This window comes from Geotrypetes seraphini, chromosome 3 (genome assembly GCF_902459505.1).
Source record: "Geotrypetes seraphini chromosome 3, aGeoSer1.1, whole genome shotgun sequence".
Classification (NCBI taxonomy): domain Eukaryota; kingdom Metazoa; phylum Chordata; class Amphibia; order Gymnophiona; family Dermophiidae; genus Geotrypetes; species Geotrypetes seraphini.
Window position 1 is genome coordinate 199,241,737 of NC_047086.1, and position 27,669 is coordinate 199,269,405.

Below are 27,669 nucleotides of genomic sequence, written 5' to 3' on the forward strand. Positions count from 1 at the left end.
CACACGTCAATTTAGCGTGCACTATTCCGCGCATTAAGGCCTTAGCGCGGCTTTGTAAAAGGAGCCCCAAGACGTGACATAGTTGAGCGCAATCAATGAGCACATTAACCTTGGTTAAGGGTACTTATTGCACTAATGTTTAGCACAGGAGTGTCCAACCTCAGTCCACGAAAGCCTCAATCTAGTTGGGTTTTCAGGATTTCTCCAATGAATATGCATGAGATCATTTGCATGCACTGCCTCCATTATATGCAATTGCAGGAGTAAAACCTGGTAACCCTAGGTGTAAGCCTCAGATTACCTAGTGCCACTTTAATAAACAGGAGTTTGTTGGCGGAAGGGAGATATTCTTTTCTTTTTTTGGGGGGGAAACAGTTTTTTCCCTCCATTTATTCTTTTGTTTTCATTAAACTAAACAAAAACCAAGCAAATGAAAATACATGGGGGGAAAAATGAATTTCAGTACACACCACTACTGGCTCACATAGGCTGACCACTAGAAAAGTACACTGATCCTCCTTGTCTTCCTGCAGCCCACAGGTTGTTTTTTGTATAACTTAAAGTGTGATGCACCAGCACGGAGAAGGTCCTCAAGACAGGCTGTACACATGTTCTGAGGGCAGCTTGATGACTGTTAGGGTATCACTGCTGATCCTGCTGTCTCTAGCAGAATTTATGAGATGCCTAAAAAGAAAACAAGGAGAGAAACAGAGAGGACTGGAAACAGAGCTGGAGGAAGGAAAGGTCAGACCAGAAATTGATGTGGGGAAAGGAAGGAGGGAGGGAGAGAACTGGGGCAAGAGAGAGGACTCTTACTAAACCGAGCCTCCCCCCATCCCACCATAAAGCCCTGGTCACACAACAGTTGGTAGATATGGTCCTGTTAGCCTATCTGGTCCATCCAGTTTAGAGTTGCCAGCTGGATCCAGATTTGCCCTTCAGGGTTGATCCATGTCTGGGTTTACACCATTGCATGCAGGGACTTGTAGTTCTGATTTCCTCATTGCATTCCTCTAAAAAAAAAAAAAGCAAGATTCCAGGTCCCTGCGTGCAATGGGATAAACCCAGAACTGGGCCGATGCTACTGGGTGAATCTAGATGCATTTGGCAACCCTAATCTAGCTTCCTCATTTTACTGTGTCACTGCAGGTGCTATTAATCTTGGCTCATCTCCCTCCCTCCCTCTTTCCACTGTCCTCTGTTTCTCCCCCCAACTGGATTGAATTCTGTCTCTCTCTTTTCCATCCCTCTATCTCTTCTGGTAAGCGGTTCCAGGAATCTATTGATCTCATTGCATTGGAAGTGTTTTTAAACCCTTGACAGCAAAACTGGCATGAGAGAGAAACTGGTTAACTGCAGTGGATTAACGTGAGGATAAAAGTTTATCAACTAGATAAAGTCAGTATCACAGTAGATATGTTGAATAAAATTCCTTTAATGTGCGTCATTGGTTTTAAAATATGTGAGCTTTCTCCAAATTACTAATGGGAGGTGCAAGTTCCTTTAGGTTGGAACATTTCTGGTTGGTATAAGAAGGGGTGGGACAAGTTGATGTCTCTGTTCCAGCCCTTATTAGAATTACTGCCTGCTTATCCTCTGTGTGTGTGTGTGTAAGTGTGTGACTGTAATTTATACAGATATCATTACCATCTCTCTGCTAAAATAAAAGAGACAAGCAAGATACTTCTGTCAAATTTTATTTTCCACCTGTACAATGAAGAAGGAAATATGCTCTGTGGCCTTCATCCGTGCTGTTTTCGCTGAATTCCTTGCCACCATGATATTTGTCTTCATCGGACTCTGCTCTGCTCTCAAATGGCCATCTGCTTTGCCCACCATTTTGCAGATCTCGCTGGCCTTTGGCCTTGCAATCGGCACTCTGGTACAGTCCGTGGGGCATATCAGCGGCGCCCACATCAATCCCGCCGTGACGTTGGCATTCCTCATCGGGTCCCAAATTTCCATCTTACGTGCCTTATTCTACATCATTGCCCAGCTGGTGGGAGGGATAACTGGAGCAGCCATAGTCTATGGGGTGGCACCGCTCAGTGTCCGAGGAAATCTAGCTATGAACGCAGTACGTATATACAACTGATACATTTATTGTAAGCAATGACAAAGCTGATTAATTGTCACGATTAGGAGTGGGAAGCCAGTGGGATTCTTTGGTCTCACTGTTTGACTGGCAACTGTTCTGATAACATCTGGAAGTTCTTTAATGGGAGACTGAAAGGGTTCGAACAGATAAAGATGCCTCGATAGTCTATAAAGTGCAGTGGAGGGATGGAGATTCTTGGAGGTAAACAGCAGCAAAATAGAAGTTATTTTGACTGAAAAGAGAAAGTTTTCCTGCTAGAAAGCTGGCACCTCTGAGGCAGATGAAAATTATAAACAGAGAATGAACAGAGGCAATGGGGACTAAACAGAGAATCAGCAATGTGTGACCAACTCAGGAATATGCTAGGCTGCCTTTGGACGTGCTAAAACTGTGTGGTGACGTTTGCCATATTTTGGATACTGGGTCTTTACCAATATATGATGTGGGTAATAGATTTATTTGGGGTGGCATGGAATGTATACAGTTGCAGATACCCCAGCTGGGGAGAATGACTATTTCTAGGGTATTTCTTTGGTTCTGAAACTTATACTGTATATGCAGTTTGTATTGCACTATGGGGACTATAACATGAGCAGTCGTTTTGTCCCCAACAAAGCATGACGCTGTCTGGAAAAGGGAGAAATGGCGAGTGGGAGCATATATTCTCAAGATATCCTTGGTCCTTGGCTCTGCTTTGATTCTGTTGCCTTTCAGGTGTAGCTGGGGGTCAGGGCTGACACATCTAAATCTGGAGAGCAAAAGAGAGCAGCTGCCCTTACTGTGGTGGCCCCTTTGACTAACTAAGAACCTCTGAAAATTCCATAGACTTGTTTGTTCACCTTTACCTGTCATTAGGCACTGAGAGGTTGAGATGGGATCTAAGATGGATTACTTGCACAGTGATAGAAATAATTACCTTATGAAATGCCAACTTTGACAACATTATCTCAGATTTCCCCGATAAAGGGAGATTAATGGAAACTGCCAACGCTGTGCTATAATAAACAGGATTGTTTTCAGAAGTGCTTTAGGATGTAAATTAGTTATGTCCTTTCAGTGTGTGAACAGGTTGTGCAGAGTAATTAAGTGCCTGCCAGAGGGCTTGTCTTAGCCCCGGGAACTGCAGCATCCGCACTGGCAGCGGCATCCCATAGAGGAATGTGAATGGCATGGCTTCATTAGGGGTTCGGTTGAATTTATATTTAAAAAGGCGGTAGGGTTGATTGAGAGAGGGTGGTGGAAGCAGGGCACAGAATCGCATTGTGCTACAGGCCAGCAATTAAGATAAGCCCATTTGAAATGAAATACTCATGAAAAGCCTACCAGCTGGCTCCATTATTTTACAAGGCTGGCAAAGGGATCATGTCAGGTGAAGTTTGTTGGCACAAACGTGCATAAAAGAGAGGAAACGTTCCTTCATCTCTTAGAAATAAATTGCCCACATATATTTAACGGTTCATGTAATTTGAAAACACCATAGCAGCCTGAATCTGTGGATCTGCAAGAGGACAACTCGTTTTTTGCTACTGTGAACTTTACCCACAAGACTAAAGCTGGGTTTTCCATTTCTGGGGGGGGTGTCTCTAGGTGGTATTTTGGGACCTGCTTTTTTTTTTTTTAACAGTTTGGTGATTCATTGCATAATGAGTTTGAGCTGAGAGACCAAAGCACGAAGTCGTGAAAACTGTAACATGGGATGTCAATTAAGCAGGTGCCAGCAGTGCTAAGAGGCGGTGCAGTGGCTGTCGAAATGAGCTATCTAGTTCACAAACACATGTGGAGGGGCATAATCGAAAGAAACGTCTAAGTCCGTTTTCATCCAAGTTGCAAGTCGACCAAAGTTAAAAACAGCTTAGGACACATTTTCGAACAATACATCCAAATTATTTTCTGTTTCGAAAATCGTCTAACTATATGTCCTGCCAATCTGATCGTTGAAGCTGCTAAATCATCCATCTTTATACCACATTTTCGTCCAACTTTTCATCCAAGGCAAAAATGCCTAGAAACAGACCTTTTAGACGTGGGAAGGGTCTACAAAGTGATGATCTGGACAACCAGACATGGCACCTAAATAGTGGGATACCTTACAGGGCACTGCTGTGAACTTCACAAAAAGGGTGCCATGTCTTCATCTCACTACAGCTCCCTTATAGATAATGGTGAGCCCCCCAAACCACCTCCAAAATCCCCTAGACTCACCTATCTTCCACCCCAATAGCCCTTATGGCTGCAGAAGCCACTTCTAGGGCAGTACAAAAGGGTTTGGGGTTTTTTTTAGGGGAGTGCACATGTTTAACCAGCAATGCAGTGATTACAGTGGCTTATGGGCATGAATCCTCCTCTCCATGGGTCCTTAACCCACCCCCCAGATGACTTAAGCAGCCTCTGTGCAGGTTGACTAGGCTTTCCTCTGCTAGGCTGCCAGGTGATGATGGTCTGGAGGCTGAATTTTAAAGGTATGATTACAATTTTTATGGGGTTGGGGGAGGGTCGGTGATCACTGGGGTAGTGTGTGTGGGTCTGTAGTTTGTGTCTGCAGTGCTTATCTGGTGACTTTAGGTGGGTTTTTGTGACTTAGACCATGTTTTAAATGGTCTAAGTCACAACGTCCAAGTGCTGTGCTGTATAACTTTTGGTTATACATGCAGTACGACTAAGTCTAAGCCTGCCCACGTCCCGCCCAAATCCCACCCTCGACACTCATCCTGAAATGCCCCGTTTAGCTAAGGTCGTTCAGCGGCACTGTGAAGGCCTAGTTCGCTTTTAAATACATCCAAAACCCGGTTTTATTATCGGCACTTGGACGTTCATGACTTATGATCGTCCAAGTGCCGACTTAGGCCGGTTTTTGGACGTTTTTCTCTTTTGATTATGAGCCCCATACTGTATAGTTTAAAAGTGTCCTGCTTAGAGCACCACCTATAGACCAGAGATATATTTAATAATACATAAGAAAAAGAACACCAGCCTTTTATAGAAACTGTTATATAAATCAAAAGAGAGGCACAAATGTCAGGACACCCGTCCAAAACTGCTCTAACTGAATCCTTAAATCTTGCCCACTTTTCCGATTACCCTGCTCCCTACCCCTAAATTCCTGACAGAACCTGCCTCTGTTTATTCGCTTTGATTTTTAATCATTCCCCATTGTTTTATATTATGTAAACTGCTTTGATTTGACTTTTTTTTGTCAGTAAAGCGCTCTATATCAAATAAATAGCTGTAATTGTAACAATAGTCATGGGAGGCACCAGATGCTATTTCTTAAAGTGATCAGAATACATTGAATCCCGCCAGATACGCTGCTCTCAGAGATTGATTTCTTCTATGTGGACATTTTTGTCAAGAGACAGTGTAACAATTTCTTTAAATGGGTACAATATATTTCCATAAGCATCTTATATTGTACCAGCAGATCTAATTACTTGATCATTAATTGGTCTATCTTTACTGTATCATACTAAGGGGAGAGCAGGGTGCAGTGGTTAAAGCTACAGCCTCAGCACCCTGAGGGTGTGGGTTCAAACCCATGCTACGCCTTGTGACCTTGGGCATGTCACTTAGGGCTCCTTTTATCAAGATGCACTAAGGGGGTTAGCGCGTCGGACATTTCATCACGCACTAAACCCCGCGGCAAGCTAAAATACTAACGCCTCATCAATGGAGGCATTAGCGGCTAGCGCGGCAGGTGGTTTAATGCGCGGTATTCTGCGCATTAAACCCCTACCGCACCTTGATAAAAGGAGCCCTTAATCCCCCCATTGCCCCAGGTACATTAGATAGATTGTGAGCCCACCAGAACAGACAGGGAAAAATGCTCAAGTACCTGAATAAATTTATGTAAACCATTCTGAGCTCCCCTGGGAGAACAGTATAGAGAATTGAGTAAATAAAATATTGTATATCTTATTGACATGCAAAGATTTTAAAAGATGTATATACGAATTCAAAAATTCTGTTGATCAATGTGTTCATACAGTATGAGTCATCTTGAAAAATACCATGTACTACTATTATGAGTGTTTACTAAGTTAATTGGTGCTTTAGAAAAACGGGAATCTTAAAATTACTAAGACGTGTTTGACCAGGGTCAGCAGGTCAATCTTTTTTTCTCAGATATGCACAAGACTGTGTGAATGGAAGCTCTCAGTCGGGCAGCACGGCAGAGTTGTACAGGGGGTGCGGAAAAGTTCTCAGCCCAACCAACCAACTTCCTAAATTCTGAGTGTGATTTTGCCACTGTACCTGAAAAGAGTGCTATCAAAATTCTATGGTTTGACATTATTTCAGGTCATTGATGGAACCATATCCACGACATTCTGTTCTTGGTTGGGCTGAGAACTTTTCAGCACCCTCTTGTGATGTGAAGACTTTCAGTCACTGAGATTGTGATGTCATAATGCCTCATTGCACCAATAAGAGCCAGCCTCATCAGTGATGTCACAATGGCTTGATTGTCCTTTACTTGGTTAACTTTTATTACATACGAAGTGGGGCTGAAAAGTTCTCAGCCCAACCAACCACCTTTCTAAATTTTGAGCATGATTTTGCCAGTGTAGCTGAAAAGAGTGTTATCTTATTTTGTTAAGCGCCAATTTGCAGAAACAAAATTCTGTGTTTTGACATTGTTTCAGATCATTGATTGAACCATATCCACGTCATTGTCTTCTTGGGTGGGCTGAGAACTTTTCAGCACCCCCTTGTATGTGCCACTATAAACTTTTATTCTGCAGTCAGTCATTGAGGACTCAGCTGGTGATATTAGTTGCTTTCTTAGGAACTTTGCACAACAAAAACACTGGTGTCTTCACCTCTTGCAGATTGCTTGTGATCAAATTTTCCATATTTTGCTTTATTTCCCTGTGCCCATTTTTACCAGATTTTGACTGCTGGCACACAACTCCCATCTGTACTCCTCTCCCCACCTACAGCACCAGATTGAGAACCCATTTTTCATGAGGAAATGAATGATCCTCTGAAAGGTATTTGTAAAGGGAGAAATCTGTGCTTTTTGTGCATCCTTGTTTGCAAGTACTTGAGCTGGTTTTTCAGTGGACACTGTGTCTCTGCAGCGGAGGATTATACTTGGTCTTGGGACCCGAAAGTGATGTCAGAAAGATCCTACACTGACATGGGCGGCAAGGTCGTGATACTGCTCACGCCAGGAGGGGCCTAAGGCTCTGATTGGCCCAGGTTGCTTAAGACCCCTCCTAATGAAAGGCCCTCAGATGTCTGGGCCAATCAGAGCCTTAGGCCCCTCTCCGGATGCACTGGGGAGGGGCCTAAGGCTCTGATTGACCCAGACACCTTTTCCTCTGACATCACTTCCTAAGCGCGGGTCCTGAAAGTGATGTCAGATGCCAGGTTGTAGTTGCTGCTCGAGCCAGTGGAGATAGAGGTACAGTGGGGGTGGAAGAAGTGAAGGTGCACACGCGGTAGGGGGGAGGAGTGCCGATGCCCTCACCTTGCTACGCTACTACATAATAGACCAATATTGTATATGCAAAACAATTGGTTTATAACAAAACATTAAAGCATTATTTTTTCTTCCGTTCATAGATTTTTCCCCTAAACTATTCTCCCCTTCAAAAAAATATTAGCGAGCTTTGCTAAACCCCATCCGAAGAAAAATTATTTGTAAACAGTTTTATCTTACTGTGTACCACACTGAGAATTTTGTGTATATCTCAAGCCAATGGATATACTCTCGCAACAGATTGTGTCTATCCAGTGGTGTACCAAGGGGGGGCAGTCCGCCCCAGATGCACGCTCCAAGGGGGTGCACAGCCAGCCGGATCTGGAACCTCGCACGCTGCTCCAAACAGCACCTCAGCATGGCTGCTGTACTTAGAGCAGAGTCGGCAGTCCCGCTGAAGTGAACGAAGGTCCCGCGATGACTGCGCCATCTACCGCCTCTGTTCCGAAAGAGGTAAGTGACGTCGGGGGAGGGGGGGTGGACTGGCAGCCGCAGTCATTGCGGGATCTTGCCGCAACTAACTGTGTCTACCAGCCCAGCCCCCTCCAACGTCACTTACCTCTTCCATCCGGAGCAGAAGCAGTCATCGCGGGACCTTTGGGATGGAGAAAGAAAGGAGCATAGTAGGGTGGTGAAAGGAGGTGAGGGTGGCATGGAAGGGTGTGGAGGGTGAGAAAGGAGTCAGGGTGGTATGGAATCATGCTGAAGGTTGACAAAGGGGGGTCATGGTGGTATGGAATTATGGTGAAGGATGACAAAGGGGGCCAGGGTGGTATGGAAGGGTGTGAAGGGTGACAAAGGGAGGTCAGGGTGATATGGAATCATGGTGAAGGGAGAGAAAGGGGGTCAGCGTGGTATGGAAACATGGTGTAAGGTGACAAACGGGGGTCAGGGTGGTATGGAAGGGTGTGGAGGGTGAGAAAGGGAGTCAGGGTGGTATGGAATCATGGTGAAGGGTGACAAAGGGGGTCAGGGTGGTATGGAAACATGGTGAAGGGTGAAAAAGGGGGTCAGGGTGGTATGGAATCATGGTGAAGGGTGACAAACGGGGGTCAGGGTGGTATGGAAGGGTGTGGAGGGTGAGAAAGGGAGTCAGGGTGGTATGGAATCATGGTGAAGAGTGACAAAGGGGGTCAGGGTGGTTGGAATCATGGTGAAGGGTGATCAAGGGGGTCAGGGTGGTTTGGAAGGGTGTGGAGGGTGACAAAGGGGGGTCAGGGTGGTATGGAATCATGGTGAAGGGTGACAAAGGGGGGGCAGGGTGGTATGGAATCATGGTGAAGGGTGACAAAGGGGGTCAGGGTGGTATGGAAACATGGTGAAGGGTGAAAAAGGGGGTCAGGGTGGTATGGAATCATGGTGAAGGGTGACAAACGGGGGTCAGGGTGGTATGGAAGGGTGTGGAGGGTGAGAAAGGGAGTCAGGGTGGTATGGAATCATGGTGAAGGGTGACAAAGGGGGTCAGGGTGGTATGGAATCATGGTGAAGGGTGATCAAGGGGGTCAGGGTGGTTTGGAAGGGTGTGGAGGGTGACAAAGTGGGGGGGTCAGGGTGGTATGGAATCATGGTGAAGAGTGACAAAGGGGGTCAGGGTGGTTGGAATCATGGTGAAGGGTGATCAAGGGGGTCAGGGTGGTTTGGAAGGGTGTGGAGGGTGACAAAGGGGGGTCAGGGTGGTATGGAATCATGGTGAAGGGTGACAAAGGGGGGGCAGGGTGGTATGGAATCATGGTGAAGGGTGACAAAGGGGGTCAGGGTGGTATGGAAACATGGTGAAGGGTGAAAAAGGGGGTCAGGGTGGTATGGAATCATGGTGAAGGGTGACAAACGGGGGTCAGGGTGGTATGGAAGGGTGTGGAGGGTGAGAAAGGGAGTCAGGGTGGTATGGAATCATGGTGAAGGGTGACAAAGGGGGTCAGGGTGGTATGGAATCATGGTGAAGGGTGATCAAGGGGGTCAGGGTGGTTTGGAAGGGTGTGGAGGGTGACAAAGTGGGGGGGTCAGGGTGGTATGGAATCATGGTGAAGGGTGACAAAGGAGGGGCTGGGTGGTATGGAATCATGGTGAAGGGTGAGAAAGGGGGTCAGGGTGGTATGGAATCATGGTGAAGGGTGAAAACGGGGGTCAGGGTGGTATGGAAGCATGGTGGAGGGAGAGAAAGGGACAGATGCTGATGGAATTGCAGGGAAAGAGACATAAGGGAGAAGGATACTGCATGGAATTGGGTTGGAGGGAGAGAAAGGGGGCAGATGCTGATGGAAGTGGGGGGAAGGAAGAGGAGAGAATGAAAAGCAAGACCATGTGGGTGTGGGAGAGGGAAGGGAAGAAGAGGAGAGGAGAGATGCCAGACCATTGGAGGAGGGAATGGAGGAAGATGGATGCCAGACTAATGGGGGTGAAGGGAGAAATGGAAGAGGGATGCATGAAGTTTCTAGAACAGGAATAGAAAGAGAGAAGATGCCATATAGAAGGGGCAGAGAGAGGGTAGACAGTGGATGAAAGGAAGAGAGTGACAAAAAGATGAGGAAGCAGAAACCAGAGAAGACAAGGTAGAAAAAAAATTCTATTCATTTATTTATTTTTTGCATTAGGTGAAATGCATCGCAGTTTCTGTGGTGTTGCATTGTATGCAGAGTCCAGCTTCTTGGTGCTTCAGTTTAACCTTTGTCTACGTATTTTTATTCTATCTCCCCATTTACAAAACTGTAGAGCGTTTTTTAGCGTTGGCATCTGAGTTGTTACCACCGTGGCTAAAAACCACACTACAGTTTTGTAAAAGGGGGAGGAGTTAGTTTGTGATTACATACTAGGCGAAGGTGTTTTCTGTGTTCTGTGTGTTTGAAAAGACATGGTTTTCTGTTAGGATTGATCTGTACTAGTCTGGCTTGTTTAGTTTTACAATGGGTGTATTGATGTACCGCTCACTGCAATATATAAGATGCTGCCTTTTCCTAGGTATTCATGTGTGACGTGTGGATTGTTACTAAAAATCATGTTTTTCATACAGATGGGGGGGGGTGTTGTCAAAAAATGTTGGGCCCTGGGTGTCACCTATGCTAGGTATGCCACTGTGTCTATCGCCATCTTTGTATTATTTATTTATCAAACTTATTAACTGTCTAATAAAGCTCAAAGTGATGAACAAAATTCTCAGAGTGGTTCACTGTAATATATAACAGTTTGCAAAGAATGAAGAATCCAGTCTTTATCCAAACCTTTATTAATATATGAGGACTCATTTACTGCCTTCTTGAAGGAATTTACTCAAGGTGGTGTACAGTATATGGTTTTAAAATGCATATGTTCAGTGAGAGTCTCCAGGAAAGCACCAGCAGAAATGCCAAAGACACAAACAACAACTTTTGTATTTGTCACATTTGTTGCGCTTAGGTGTTTGGAGATATTATTGGAGGGTTTTTTTTTTTTTTTTTTTCTTTATTCATTTTAAAGCCATGTTAAGTGCAGGATATAATCGTATAACTCTATAAAAGTACTCATCATAGTGCCAAATAGCACCGTGCCATATGTAAGTGCCAATGGATTTTCCATTACTTTGGTTCTCTGATCCCAAATGGATCTCCAAAATTGAAGTATAAAGGGACAATAAAATAATAAATGATCTAATGTCCCAGATTCAAGATGACAGTGCCAACACCTATTAGACTTGGAACTATCTAATTTCTGTAACCGAACTGGGGTCCAAACTGCTCTATGTAACAAAAAAACCCAATTTTGTCTCATAGATGCAGACACCATACATCTCATCCTCTAAATCCAGATTTGTGGCCATTGAGAAGCATTAATCTGATGCTTTATTTCAATGCTCCAAATGTCACGAAGACCAGTTTTTGGTTTCTTATTCAAAAATCCAGATATTAATTTATACCACTGAGCGGCCTGTTGATCCAGGAAATCCGCCTGGAAACACAGGAACGGCAAACTATACTGATTTTTAAGATTTTTCCAATCAGGGACCCCCTCCTGAATGGCCTGCTTCAACTGCAACCACCTATAACTTTGAGATTTAGCAATACCATATTATTGGAGTTTTTGATTTCTGCGAGGCAAGGAGCCTTGGACTCCTGATGCAGGCTCTCAAGCCGAAACATAAGAACTTTCATTAAATCCTACTTTTTAGTTACCTGGATGCATATGTAAAGCTAGCTTTCTTTCACTTCATTTTTTGAGCTGCAGGAATTTCATTGAAATACATCATGCAATTCAGCTACTTCGATCTGTGTGCCTTTGCCTGATATTCATGTTGTCAAGTCTCTGTTGTTACAATAACGTCTACAGAAGGAACAATGCTGTTTTGTTTGTGTCTCCGTCAGCGCTGCTGTTGCTTTCCTGTTGGATTTATCTGCAGTGGACTCTTTCTTCAGTGAGAGTCTCCCTGCATATTGCTTGGTTTTGTCTAGCCTCACAGTAGTCTAAGTACTTTCTCTTCCGAGTCGTTAATAAGCATAGCAAACCCATGTATAATTTTCTAACCCTGTCTTTTAGACCAGGGAAAGCACTGTCAGGAAGTTGAAGATGTTTTCTTATTCCACAGCTCAACAACAACATCACTCTTGGACAAGCTTTAGCCATTGAAATCATTCTCACTTTCCAGCTGGTTCTTTGCGTTTTTGCCTCTACTGATGGGCGCAGGAATGATAACCTGGGGTCTCCAGCCATATCCATTGGCTTGTCTGTTACGCTGGGACACCTAATAGGGGTACGTATAATGGCCAAAATTTAAACCACTGACTTTTTATAATATTCACGGATACTCACAAACTCCAGACTATGTCATAGAAAACTGATGTAGGGAATTGAGTAAAAGCACTGGCTTTTATACAGTGCTCACATCTCCTCCAGTCCCAGGCTTTCCCAGCAGGAGGTGCTAAAGGGAATGGCATGGGGTTCCGTAGCTTCTGAAGTCCCTCTTTTTCTCCCAGCAGGAGTCACTGGAGCCCTTGGCACTAGCAATCAACGGTACAAAAAGAAAACTCATCCAGCTATTACATTTTTAATTAAGAATATAAATATAAAGCATACAAAAGGGGAGAGTGTGGCGCAGTGGTTAAAGCTGCAGTCTCAGCACCATGAAGTTTTGGGTTCAAACCCACGTTGCTCCTTGTGGCATTGGGCAAGTCACTTAGTTCACACATTGCCCCAGGTACATTAGATAGATTGTGAGTCCACCGGGACAGACAGGGAAAAATGCTTGAGTACCTGAATAAATTCATGTAAACTGTTCTGAGCTCTCCTGGGAGAATGGTACAGAAAATGAAATGAATAAATATATATGATAATGGTATGATGCGTAACTACATGCGCCAAGAATCCTCATTCAATGTCAGGAAACTCATTTTCAGCTGCAAACTTCCAGAGTATGCTGAAAATTGATTTGAAACAGATTCTCAGTACAGTATGAGACTGTTCAAGGGGTTGTGTACAGTTATATCTACTACTTGCCTAGATAAACACATATTTCACCCAAAGTAGTTCACAGCAAGTCTAGCAGCCATCCAAGAATTTTCAGAACCATCATCTGGAAAGTGCCAACACTATCTGGGGTTGAGACAGAGCAAGGGTATTTCACCTAGCTGTATATATTGTAGCTTTCGACCCAAACCAAAACTGTACACTGAAACTGTCTGACAGCTTTTGGCCCAAACCAAAACTCATCGCCTGGTTTCAGCCAAAATCAAAACTGCCTTTCCGTTTGTTTGTCATATATTGAGGCAAGACTTCTTCCTTTCTTTGTCTGGATTCTAAAGTCAAAACTAAAACAGAGAACTAAAGTTTGATGGTATAGTTTATAGTTTATTCAATTTTTGATTAAACGCCTTTTCGATACTACAAAGCGTTGTACAAAGTAAAAAGTATTAACATTTAACAAAAATGACAATTAAACATACTTTCCTATAATAAACTACAAGACTACAGACCGTACAAACTGGGTAAATGTTGACCCGTAGGCCATAGAAACATAAGGAAAAGAGGGAAGAAATACACTTGTAATAGAAAAGTGAGGAACATATAAGGGAAAAACACTTAGGAACTGGGGAGCAGTATAAAATTATGAATGAATGTGAACCAGTGAGGGCCATTTTGGATTGTCAGAGCTGGGACATAAACTAAACCACGCGAGACGATTGCACATAGACAATCGCGCGCAGGACGTCAGCACGCTGGATTGAAACACTATTTTGAAGTGCTCCAAGGGGGGAGGGTGTGTGTGGGGGGGGGAAACCACCTCAATTTACTTAGAACTGTTGGCGTTCCCGTTGTGAGGGGTGTTTGGGAAAACTCCATTATAGAGGAAACAGCCTTTTTCCCTCTTTTTTAGGGAAAAATTACAGTTTCCTCTGTAATGGGGGGTTCCCCCCCCCCCAACCAACGAGAGTGCCAACAGTTCTAAGTAAAGTGTGTGGGGGTTCACCCCACCCCCCTAGGAGTACTTTAAAATAATGTTTTAATTCAGCATGCTGACGTCCTGCATACAATTGTCTGCCCGGCATTGTCCGCATGCAATTGTCTCGCGCAGTTTTGACTCATCACCGTCAGAGCTTGCATTCTGCATCCCTCTGCTAAACCCACAGTATCCAAACCAGGACGCAATTAAATAATGAAAGATCATATTGTACCTCTGTGTAAAATAGCCTATATAAACAGGGACTTAGCTAATGAAAACTGATATTAAAAATCAACAGCTTTAACAGTGGCTGACTTTGTGCCATATGTGGTGTAACAACTGATACAAGAGATGTTCAATAATTTATCTACCTGAGTCTGTGGTCTTCATCATAAGGCGTATGGGGACAGACTTAAAGATCTCAATCTGTATACTTTGGAGGAAAGGCGAGAGAGGGGGGATATGATAGAGACGTTTAAATACCTACGTAATATAAATGTGCATGAGTCGAGTCTCTTTAATTTGAAAGGAAACTCTGCAATGAGAGGGCATAGGATGAAGTTAAGAGGTGATAGGCTCCGGAGTAATCTAAGGAAATACTTTTTTACAGAAAGGGTGGTAGATGCATGGAACAGTTTCCCAGAAGAGTTGATGGAGACAGAGACTGTGTCTGAATTCAAAAGGGCCTGGGATAGGCACGTGGGATCTCTCAGAGAGAGAAAGAGATAATGGTTACTGCGGATGGGCAGACTAGATGGGCCATTTGGCCTCTATCTGCCATCATGTTTCTATGTTTCTATGAAAGAAAGTAGCAAGCACATCTGTGTGTGTTGTGACATGTCTCAAGGTTACTCATGCACAGTTGCAGCTCAGTGGAAGTCTAACAGACCAAGCGACAGAATGTTAGGAGAGTCCTCATGCAAATCAAGTAAGAAACTGCTAGATTTGGAGCACCTTTCAGTGAAAAAACTTTTCACTTATAAGAAGGGAAAAAGCCAAAGAAGATCCATGAACACATGACTGCAGTTTACGGTGACCCTGCCCCATCCTACAAAGTAAAAGTTTGGAGCAAGTAGTTTAAGTTGGGTAGACAGTCCATTGAAGTTGACCATCACACTGGATGGCCTGTGGAAGCAACTTCCACAGAAATGTGCAAGAAAGTCAAGGATTTAATTTTGTCAGACAGCCAAATTAAGGTTTCCTGAATAGTTGAAGAAATAGGCATCTTGGGAGGTTGGGCATGTCAAAGGCTAGTGCATGATGAGTTCCAAGAATGCTGATATCATATCAGAAGGACACGAGGCTCCAGCGCTCTCAGGAGAACTTGGCAATGGCGTATCCGGGTGGGGAAGGGGGGACATCATGGTCTGATTCCGGGAACGTCTTCCAAAGGCAGCATTCATAATTTGCTTCTCTGCCAGTATTGGGCCTTCTTTTCTGCTGGGTCATTCCATCTCAGAAACAGGAAGTAGGTGGGACCCAGTGGAGAGGAAGGCCTGATGCCAGCAAGAGTAGCATGTTCTGAATAATGCACTGCTAACTGGGAAAGGGACAAAGAAATGGAGATGGGGAGGGGGAGAGAAATGCTGCACCCAATTGGGGAGAGGGAAGGAAGGAGGGAAAAGGAATACCAGGGAAGGGAGAGGAGAGGAAAGGGAGATGCCAGATAATGGAAAGGAAATGCCAGACCAGGGAGAAAGGAGGGAGGGAAAGGAAAGAGAGGATATATGAGCATGGAGGGGCAAGGAGAGATGGAATGGAAGGAGAGGAGAGATATGCAGGGGCATAGGGAGAGACGGGAAGGAGACAGAAATGCCAGACCATCGTGAAGGGAAGGAGACAAAATGCTAGAGTATGGAAGGGGAGGGAGAGATGGAAGGAGTGGAGAGGAGAGAGATGCCAGACCATTGGGAAGGGAGAGAGGGAAAGGAAGGACAGGAGATGCCAGAGCATGGACGGAGAGGAGAGATGGAAGGAGAGAGATCCCAGGGCATGGGGAAAGGGAAGCAAATGCCAGACCATGGGGTGAGTTGGGGTGGGAAGGAGGAAAGGAAAGGAGAAAAGAGATATGCCAGAGCATGTTGGAGGGACTGGAGACAGAAAGAGAAAAATGGAAGGGACAGAGAAAGAGGGCAGATGCTGGATGGAATGGAAAGTGAAGAGAAGATGAGAAAAGCAGAAACCAGAGATAACAAAAGGTAAAAAAAAGATTTTTTTGTTGCTTTAGAGTAAATTACTATTGTAGCTGTATTGATAAATATTTATAAATAAAAAATGGAAAATGGTAATCTTTTTATTGGACTAATTTTAATATATATTATAGTACTCCCCCCGAAATTCGTGGGGGTTCCGTTCCAGGAGCACCTGTGAATTTTGAAAAACTGCAAATGCGGTTTAGGAGCGAATCGGAGGCGGGATAGGGCTGCAGGGGTGGCGGCAGGTGCTAAAAAAACATTTAGGCTGGCAGGCGGTTTGGCTGTGCAGAAGGCTGCCTAGGGGGGGGGGGGGGGGGGGGGGAGATGAGGAATTGGTTTTGTGCATAAGGCTGATTGGAATTGACAGCTGTGCAGAAGGCTGATTTGTGGACTAAGTCATTCCCTGTATTTTCTGACCGGAAGAGGCAGTCAGAAAATACCACGAATGACTGAGTCCACAATTCGTGAACCACAAATTCACGGGGGTATACTGTATACTAACTTCTGGAGACCAAAATCCCCTTCCTCAGGCAGGTGTATCAAGGGGGTTTACAAAAAATATTTTTTATAAGGGGGAGTGTTAAAAATGATTGGCCCCAGGTATCACATAAGAACATAAGAAGTTGCCTCCACTGAGGCAGACCAGAGATCCATCTCGCCCAGTGGTCTGCTCCCTCAGTGGCCCATCAGGCCCATTGCCTGAGCAGTGGTCCCAGACTATCCCTATAACCTACCTCTACTCCTATCTGTACCCCTCAATTCCTTTATCCTCTAGGAACCTATCCAAACCTTCTTTGAAGCCTTGTAACGTGCTCCGGCCTATCACAGCCTCCGGAAGCGCGTTCCATGTATCCACCACCCTCTGGGTGAAAAAGAACTTTCTGGCATTTGTTCTAAACCTGTCCCCTTTTAATTTCTCCGAGTGCCCCCTTGTACTTGTGGTTCCCCATAATCTGAAAAATCTGTCCCTGTCTACCTTTTCTATACCCTTCAGGATCTTGAAGGTTTCTATCATGTCTCCTTAGGTATGCCACTGGGTAATTGATGCCTAGAATGCCCTCCCAAGGGAGGTAGTGGAGAGGAAAATAGTGACAGAATTCAAAAAAGCATGGGATAAACACAGAGGATCTCTAATTAGAAAATGAATGATATAAATTGCATGGTCTGTGTCCCATATATGGCCATTCAGTTGAGGATGGGCTAGGGAGGGCTTCGATGACTGGGATGGTTCAGAATAGTTTGAAGTGAGCTTTGACAGAGACTCCAGTAATTGGAACCTAAGCCCAGTACTGGGCAGACCTAGAGCAGTGTTCTTCAACCTTTCGACATCTATGGACCGGTGGAAATAAAAGAATTATTTTGTGGACCTGCACCGGTCCGCAGACCGGCAGTTGAAGAACACTGGGCTAAGTCATGGGCCAGACCCCGCCCATCTCTATCCAATCTCCACCCCAGACCCCACCCCCATAATAATACTAATTGTAACACCATTTTTTCCATTCATTTTTCATATTCATATATATATATATATATATATATGTATGTATATGTATATATATATATACACACACACAATATAATTGTATTAACAACACATAATGGTTAACCGCAAAATTAAACTACACAAAGCACACTGTATGCTTCACAATATTCATTCCTACCAGAACACAGATAACCCCATGCAAATACAGGACCCAAAACTAGATGCATAGAACAGTTTCCCAGAAGAGGTGATGGAGACAGAGACTGTGTCTGAATTCAAAAGGGCCTGGGATAGGCACGTGGGATCTCTCGGAGAGAGAAAGAGATAATGGTTACTGTGGATGGGCAGACTAGATGGGCCATTTGGCCTCTATCTGCCATCATGTTTCTATGAAAGAAAGTAGCAAGCACGTCTGTGCGTGTTGTGACATGTCTCAAGGTTACTCATACACAGTTGCAGCTCAGTGGAAGTCTAACAGTCCAAGCGACAGAATGTCAGGAGAGTCCTCATGCAAATCAAGTAAGAAACTGCTAGATTTGGAGCACCGTTCAGTGAAAAAACTTTTCACATAAGAAGGGAAAAAGCCAAAGAAGATCCATGAACACATGACTGCAGTTTATGGTGACCCTGCCCCATCCATGCAAATACAGGACCCAAAACTAAAAGTACTATAAAATAAAATCATTAATATAAAGATCATTTAAGCTCAGTAGGAGCACTATCAACCAAGATCATTCTATAAATATTTCAAAATGATTAAGTGCTAAACACAAACTACCTCTCCCTGGGTAAAGTAAATGCACTTGCTCAATATTAGGGGTACTCAGCAGCCACAAAGCCAACACCTATGAATTTCAAAATCATTCCTTTCATTGACTTAAGGGGGAGTCGCACTTAACTACCAATGCGATTAAATTCATGAAAACAAATGGTTAGTTTTGCAAGTATCTGCTATTCTTCATCCTTGGGAATTTGTCCTTTATTTCAAGAGCCCAGCCACAGATATTTATGGAAAGAAACCCCACATTCGATAAAGAGGGGAAAGTTACAGACCATAGCAATCAACCCCTCTCACCCTTCCCGAAGAGCTACACGAAAGCTCAACAAAAACTAACTACATCCCAGCTCCCCGCCGCCTTTAGACATCTTTTCCTGTACCCAATTTTCTCCTAGAGGTCCCTCCACAACCTACCGTTGTTGTCTCCCTCCCTCCGTGCTGTACTTTGCCGTCTGGCCTGCCCCTGGCGTTGTCTTCAGGCCGGCTCCCTCTTCTGGAGTGCTGCAGTACACAAAGCTGTGGGCAGCGGCTCCTCGCGCATCCCACGCCTCATCTGAAAGCCTTTCCTTTGATGTCGTGACGTCAGAGAGAAGGCTTCCGGTCCAGGTGCAGGACGCGTGTAGGAGCTTCTTCGCATGGCTTTGTACTCTCAGGAAGAGGGAGCTGGCCCAAAGACAACGCCGGGGGCAGGCCAGAAGGCAAGGCACAGCATGGAGCCGGCCCGAAGACAATGCTGCTGAAGAGCACTGAATGGGGCCCGATGCACGTGCCGGCAGGAAATTTCTGCGGACCGGCACTGGTCCACGCATCAGCAGTTGAAGAACACTGAGCTAGAGGTCTCTGGCCCAGAGATATCTAAGAAAAAAAAGACAATTTAATGTAAATCATGAATTTATAAAGTGTGTTTGATTTAAAAAAATATATATATACAATGATAAACATAAAATAGCAAAGTAACAATAGCTTTATAACATTACCTAAGCAGTGTCTGAATAACAGCCTTAAAGTATATCTAGCAATATTTAATACTATATATATCATAAAACATAGACAAATATCACATAAACGTTATTAATTGGGTTAATTTACTTCAGAACTAGAGGACATGAATTTAAATTGTAGGGAGGCCGACTAACGTCAGGAAGAGGTTTTCCATGGAGAAGGAGGTAGATGCATAAAATGCCCTTACGTGGGAGGTGGTGGTGATGTAAATGGTAACTGAATCCAAAAATGTGTGAGATAAGCATAAAGGAATCCTATATGGAAGGCATGTAACCAAACAAGCAGATTTCAATGGTCTATGCCCTGATTGTGGCTGAACAGATAGGTCAATGCCAGGCAAACTTCTATGGTCTATGCTTGTTGCAGGTTTCCGGGTCTCACTATGTCTTTGTCAGGTAGAAACCAATGTTTCAGTCATCATGCTGTGGGATTTTTCAGGGTATGCTCTGAAGTCTTCAGTATTACTTTGGAAATAGTGGGTTCACTGACCTGATTGGGAACGGGGCAGTCCACCAATATGAATTTTGGCTGGAAAGTCAGTTGGTCAGAAATTAGAATTTTGTTCTGAAAGTCCATAGAATGGAAAAGTCTCTGGTAAGGTTTATAGATATTCTCTCCATGGAGCTGGGTTAGATGTTCTTGCAAGGTTTCCGCAGTGGGCATTGTGCTTGTTGCAGGTTTATGGGTCTCATTGCATCTTTGTCAGGTAGAAACCGACGTTTCAGCCATCATGCTCTGGTTTTCTTCAGGGTATGCTCTGAAGTCTGCAGTGCGACTGAACCAGGATAAATGCCAGTACCAAATCAGGTTCAAATAATAAAAGGGAATGCCAAAATAAACAGATGAGTTTTAAGGAGGGTCTGAAAAATGGGATGAGATTGCAGTTCAACAGGGAGAACACTCCAAAGGACAGGGGCTACACAGAAAAAAGCTACACTTCAGACTACAGAGCATACCCTGAAGAAAACCACAGCATGGTGGCTGAAACGTCAGTTTCTACTTGACAAATACACAACGAGACCTGGAAACCTGCAACAAGCACAATGCCAGCTGCGGAAACCCTGAGAGAACTTCTATGGGCTATGTCCCATATATGGCAGTACGGATCAGAATGGGCTGGACTTAGCTTTGATGGAAACTCCAACAGTGGGGCCCTTAAAATAGCATGGACAAATAAGGTATGCTTACAAAGCATAATATCCAACTTTGTAAATATATTTTGGGCAGACCAGATGGACTGGATGGGTCTTTAACTGCTGTCATCTACTATGTTACAATGTTACTATACTGTTTTAACTGATTTGGTTACTGAAGCACATCTCCTGTGGATCATTACTCTTGGACTCTTTAGTTATTTCACGTATCGTCTACCCAAGGACTAGCAGGAATCCCTGGGGATGACATCCCTGTTGAAACACGGATCTTGTTGGGTCCAACGTTCTCAATGGACTGTGGTTAGAAAAGCAAAAAGAGAATATGAAGAGAGGCTAGCCAGGGAAGCACAAAATTTCAAACCGTTCTTCAGATATGTTAAAGGAAAGCAGCCGGCTAAGGAGGAGGTGGAACCGGTGGATGACGGAGATAGGAAGGGAGTGGTGAAGGAGGAGAAAGAAGTGGCGGGAAGACTAAACATGTTCTTTTCGTCAGTATTTACAAAAGAAGACACATCCAACAAATCTTCAAAGGAGACCAAGCAGAGAAATTAACATCCATGGAAGTAAGCCTTGAGGATGTACACAGGCAGATAGAAAAATTAAAATCTGACAAATCGCTGGGCCCGGACGGAATCCACCCTAGAGTATTGAAAGAACTAAAGGAGGAAATAGCGGAACTACTACAGCAGGTTTGTAATCTATCCCTGCAAACAGGCGTGATCCCGGAGGATTGGAAGATAGCCAATGTTACGCCCATCTTTAAAAAGGGATCGAGAGGTGACCCGGGGAACTACAGACCTGTACGTCTGACCTCGGTTCCGGGGAAAATGGCGGAAGCGCTGATAAAAGATAGCATCGAGGAGCATCTAGAGAGATGTAAACTTATGAAAACAAGCCAACATGGCTTCTGCAAGAGAAGATCGTGTCTGATGAACTTATTGCACTTCTTTGAAGGAATTAACAAATGGATGGACAAAGGGGACCCCATAGACATTGTATACTTAGACTTCCAAAAAGCCTTTGACAAGGTACCCCATGAACGTCTACTTCGGAAACTAAAGAACCATGGGGTGGAAGGAGACGTACACAGATGGATCAGGAATTGGTTGGCGGGCAGAAAGCAGAGGGTAGGAGTGAAGGGCCACTACTCGGACTGGAGGAAGGTCATGAGTGGTGTTCCGCAGAGGTCGGTGCTTGAACTGCTGCTATTCAATGTATTTATAAATGATCTAGAAACGGGGATGAAGAGCGAAGTAATAAAATTCGCAGATGACACCAAGCTATTCAATGGGGCTAGGACTAAAGAGGACTGCGAAGATTTACAAAGGGACCTAAACAAACTAGAGGAGTGGGCGATGAGATGGCAGATGAAGTTCAATTTAGAGAAATGCAAAGTCTTACACGTAGGAAACAGAAACCCAAGGTACAGCTACACAATGGGAGGGCTGTTATTGAGTGAGAGTTCTCAAGAAAGGGACTTGGGGTTAATAGTGGACATGACAATGAAGCCATCGGTACAATGTGCAGCAGCTGCTAAGAAAGCAAATAGAATGCTAGGAATAATCAAGAAGGGTATTACAAGCAGAACGAAAGAAGTTATCCTGCCGTTGTATCGGGCGATGGTGCGACCGCATCTGGAGTACTGCTTCCAATATTGGTCGCCGTACCTAAAGAAGGATATGGCAATACTCGAGAGGGTTCAGAAGAGAGCGACGCGTTTGATAAAAGGTATGGAAAACCTTTCATACGCTGAAAGATTAGAGAGACTGGGGCTTTTTTTGCTGGAGAAGCGGAGACTTAGAGGGGATATGATAGAGACTTATAAGATCATGAAGGGCATAGAGAAAGTGGAGAAGGACAGATTCTTCAAACTTTCGACAACTACATGAACGAGAGGGCATTCCGAAAAATAAAAAGGAGACAGATTCAGAACCAATGCTAGGAAGTTCTTCACCCAACGGGTGGTGGACACCTGGAACGCACTTCCAGAGGGAGTGATAGGACTGGGTACGGTATTGGAGTTCAAGAAGGGATTGGACAATTTTCTGAAGGAAAATGGGATAGAAAGGTATAGATAGAGGGCTAGTATACAGGTCCTGTACCTGATGGACCGCTGCGTGAGTGGACTGCTGGGCATGATGGACCTCAGGTCTGACCCAGCAGAGACATTGCATATGTTCTTAGAGGTTTTTATGTGGCTTGCTCAGTTGATTTTTTAATAAAGTCCATATCAGGAACATTACTTCTCCACAGTTTTGCTTGGTTTCTCTTGGACTTTTTCTCTGCGGCTTCTCCAGGGTCAATTTCTTTTGCTCTTTTTTTTAGTGCAGGTTCCCATTTTATGCAATGAGACCTTGTGCTAAATTTGCACAACTTAGAGTAAAATAAACCGTCTTAATGGTAGCCCATGTTGATAACTCCCCCCTCCCCTAAATGTTAAAACATCATACTATATAGGTAGTGTGCATAAAATAAACCTTTATTGGAAAAAGCCTAAAAATAATCAACAAACAGAACACCTTAATAAATAACAGAAAGTATTTATACTTATCAACAATGACAGATTCCAAAATACAATCAGCTGGGCAACAATTATGCCTTTCTGCTTTCTTCTTTCTCTTGGGGGTCATTTTACTAAGCTGTAGTAAGTGCTAGTGAACACTAACCACACATTAAAAAGGCTTACCATGGGACATTCGCTAGAATCCTGTAGTAAAATGGACTATTTGCATGTGTGCACTGTGTGCTGAAGAAATATTTTTTATTTTCTGAGAAAGGGGTGTGTTTTTGGGGTGGAAAGTGGGCATTGCCACACGCTAATTGATTAGCATGCGGGTTCTAACTGCCTACAAAATAGGGTCTCATGCGGTAAGTTGGTTGTTTGGGGGGTTTTAATGGCTTCCTGCCATTAATTCAGAAAATGGGAAAATCAGCCTTATTCCAGCTGTGGCAAAAGTGGCCTCATTGCATGGGAAATATCTGAGAGGGTGGTGGACGCCTGGAATGCGCTCCCGAGAGAGGTGGTGGAGAGGAAAACGGTGACTGAGTTCAAAGAAGCGTGGGATGAACACAAAGGATCTAGAATCAGAAAATGATATTAAATATTGAACTAAGGCCAGTACTGGGCAGATTTGCACGGTCTGTGTCTGTGTATGGCCGTTTGGTGGGGGATGGGCTGGGGAGGGCTTCAGTGGCTGGGAGGGTATAGATGGGCTGGAGTGAGATTTGACTGAGACTTCGACAGTTGGAACCCAAGCACAGTACCGGGTAGAGCTTTGGATTCTTGCCCAGAAATAACTAAGAAGAAAAAATTTAAAAAATTTAAATTGAATCAGGTTGGGGAGACTGGATGGACCATTTGGGTCTTTATCTGCAGTCATCTACTAAGTTACTATGTATAAGGGCAGTACTAAGGCCATTTTTGCCATGAAAGGGCCTCTTTTTTTTCTTACAGTCTTAGGGCTCATTTTACAAAGCCACACTAGTGATTCCAGCGTGGCAAATGCAATGAAGCCCGTTCAGTTTCTAAAGGCTTCTTTGCAGTTTGAGTACCAGAATCGCTAGTGCAGCTTTGTAGAAGGAACCCTTAGTGTCTTTTCTTCTAAAGTCTATATCCACACACCTAAAGGGAGATCAAAAGTTTATCAGTTTAATGTCCATTAACATATGCCTCTATTTTGGATTCTCTCCAGATCTACTACACTGGCTGTTCCATGAATCCTGCCCGATCCTTTGCTCCTTCAGTAATAGTGAAAAAGTTTACCAACCAGTGGGTAAGTGAAGAAATTATCCCTCTAGCGAATGATGGAGGGCACATGCACAGTACAAGAGTGGCTTTCATGTTCATTCCAAAATAATTACATGCAGTTAAGCAGGAGCGCAGCAGAAATCCTAGCCAAGATTAGTTGGGATCTATGAGCTAATGTCAGTTCAAGGAGGATGGCACTAAGTTCAGAACTTCATATTGACTGACATTGAGAGTGACTGGCAATTCATTCTAGAGCAGTGGTCTCAAACTCAAACCCTTTGCAGGGCCACATTTTGGATTTGTAGGTACTTGGAGGACCTCAGAAAAATAGTTAATGTCTTATTAAAGAAATAACAATTTTGCATGAGATAAATTTGCATGAGGTAAAACTCTTTATAGTTTATAAATCTTTCCTTTTGGCTAAGTCTTAATAATAATAATATTGTAATTTATAGCTAAAGAGACATATGATCAAGAAACTGTTTTATTTTACTTTTGCGATTATGATAAACATACCGAGGGCCTTAAAAAAGTACCTGGCGGGCCACGGGTTTGAGACCACTGTTCTAAAGTGACTGCAGAAAGGAAGTTTACCTACAATATTATGGGATTCAGTACATGGCGTGACCAATATCTTTCAACAGGAGTTTCTTGTATGTCTGGAAGAAAGAAGACACTACAGCCCCTGGTAAATGTCATGCATCTGGACATGTTCAAGTCAATTCTAGTTATATCTTCATTGCATCTAAAAACTTGTCCTGCTTTTTTTTTTTTATTCAATTTTCATGACTATAAACAAACAAGACTACTTGAATACAGATTAAAAATAATCACTCGTTTTGACAGTTTATACAACCAAAACGTAGTTGAGGAAATAATTATTAATTATTTATTTAGTCCACAAATATGATCCAAGAACCAGGGAAAAAAAAGAAAAATTATACATTTTATAAGGACATTTGTTTTTACCTCCTCTAAACAACCTGTTTGTTAAACTTCTGGTAATGCTATAGACCCAATGATCACTCCCCCCCCCCCCCCCACTCCCTTCCCTAGCAAGAATAAATTCAAGTAACTGTTTTGGTTAAAAAAATTCCATCTAGCTGCTCTATTTCTTAACATTTTTATTTTCTTTTGTATATGTCCCCTTTCCCGAGGGGCTTTATTTTCATCTTGTCTCCTCTCCTCAGGTTGTGGACTGTATTAGATGATTTATTATGGATGTTTAAATTTCAGTTCTTAGTTTGTGTTATGACTAAGAGAGTATTATATTTCTGTATTTGCCTTTAAACATCTTTGTATAAAGGATGTATTAAAATGATAAATAAATAATTAAAAAAAAAATTCCTTAAAATTGGATACAGTATTTTGCAGGAAATTTCAAAATAAAAGATGCACTTAAAGCCAAGACACTTGGTCTAGAACAGGGGTAGGCAATTCCGGTCCTCGAGAGCTGGAGCCAGGTCAGGTTTTCAGGATAGCCACAATAAATATGCATGAGACAGATTTGCATCTCAAGGAGGCAGTGCATGCAAATCCATCTCATACATATTAATTGTGGATATCCTGAAAACCTGACCTGGCTCTGGCTCTTGCGGACCGGAATTGTCTACCCCTGGTCTAGACACCCAAAAGTCTTCTCTTCTCTTCTGTGTTTCTTTAGATATGTCTGGAAACAAATAAATTGCTGAACCATTGTTCTGGTTTTCTTAGGTAAAAAACAAAACCTAGCAGTCAGTAGATGCAAAGGAGTACAACTAGAGTTGCCCCAGCATGTCTGAATGAGAAAAGTTGCTATAATCTAATTCTATTGAAACTGATTAGCTGTTGTATCCTACTAGTGTACCAGAGACATGCCAAGTGAGCCAGTTTTGGAAAAAGACTTTTTGCCAAACATTTAGGACAACAGTTCCCAAACCTTTGGGGGAGTCCCAGCAAGTTGGGCTTCCAGTATATCCACAATAAACATACATGAGATAAATTTGCACGCAGTGGAGATAGAATATGCAAATTTATCTGATGAATATTCATTCTGGACGATATTCAGTGATATATGGCAGCTCATGAATGGCTCCTGGTTGGCCACATAGCATATAGTTTAGTTTAGTTAAAACTTGATACACCACCCTTCATTAAAATTAGAGCAGTTTATAATAAACAATATAATTAAAATCTGGAAAAGGAACTACAATTAAAATTCTAAAAAGGGATGGTACAGAAAGAAGTTAAAGAATTAAACTGAACCAGGATAAACACCAGTACCAAATCAGGTTCCAATAACAAATGGGAATTCCAACATAAACAGGTGGGTTTTAAGGAGGGTCAGAAAAATGGGATGAAATTAAGTAGAATGCAGTTCAACAGGGAGAACATTCCAAATGGCAGGGGCTGTAGAGAAAAAAAGCAGAATGGCAAGTAGATTCCAGTCCTGAGCAGAAAAAAAGAGAGAGGAGTAATCCAGATGCTGCAGCTGATCGGAGAGCTTTTGTGGGGGTGTATGGAGAAATAAGAGCAGAGAGACAAGAGAGATTCTAGTTCAACAGGCACATCATTCCCCTCCAGTTAGAGGCTGCAAAATGAAAAAACACCACGAACACCTTCTCTCTCACCAAGCAGTCCTATGGGGCAAAGACCTAGACCAACTGCTTTCGCCCACTACATACGGGGAATTCAGGAAACGCCTAAAAACATACCTGTTCCAGAAATACCTAAACAATTGACTCGCTCTCCCTCTCCCTCCCCCCTCCCTGTTCCACCTGAACTTACAGCACTGTTATAAATATAATCTGCTATCTTCATTTTATCATAACTTTACATTGCTATTTATCCCCAACAGGTCCTGTCGGACATTACCTACTAAAATGTACATATTACATCTTCGCTCAGCAAATTATATTTCTATACTATTGCCTCCTGAGGTCTCTGATCTCTGAATTTCCTCTGAATATCTACTTATTGTATTTCGCTGAATGGCCAGCACTCTTGATTGTAAACCGCCTAGAAGTCGCAAGATTGTGGCGGTATAGAAGAATAAAGTTATTATTATTATTATTATCATTCCTGAACTTTCGGGTAGTCAATCTATTTCCATGAGAATCTGTATAGTCTCATTAGAATGTTTTGCTCCGCCTCCCATCGCTCTGGGCTATTCGCCAGACACAGTGATTGCCACCCTTTTAAGATCCAAGAAACAGTCAACCTTAACTGCCTAGGCAAAGGCCTGGAAGTGTGCCCAGGTCTGGTTTGCACAGAGGAGTTCGGACCCGGTCACGGACCTGATCGCCCTAGTGCTAGCATTCCTGCATGAAGGGCTACATAAAGGCCTGGCG

The 27,669-nt window shown here is 43.4% G+C and overlaps 1 protein-coding gene across 1 annotated transcript in view; it reads left to right on the plus strand.

Annotated features, from left to right (window-relative positions):
• Positions 1 to 1,605: 1,605 nt before the first annotated feature.
• Positions 1,606 to 27,669, plus strand: part of LOC117357367 (aquaporin-5-like) — a 30,297-nt gene continuing 4,233 nt past the window's right edge. Inside the window, exons 1-3 of the mRNA XM_033937830.1 lie at positions 1,606 to 2,077; positions 12,130 to 12,294; positions 24,285 to 24,365. Of these exons, the coding sequence (XP_033793721.1) occupies positions 1,715 to 2,077; positions 12,130 to 12,294; positions 24,285 to 24,365 (609 nt within the window). The 5' untranslated portion in view covers positions 1,606 to 1,714. The remainder of the gene's footprint in view (positions 2,078 to 12,129; positions 12,295 to 24,284; positions 24,366 to 27,669) is intronic.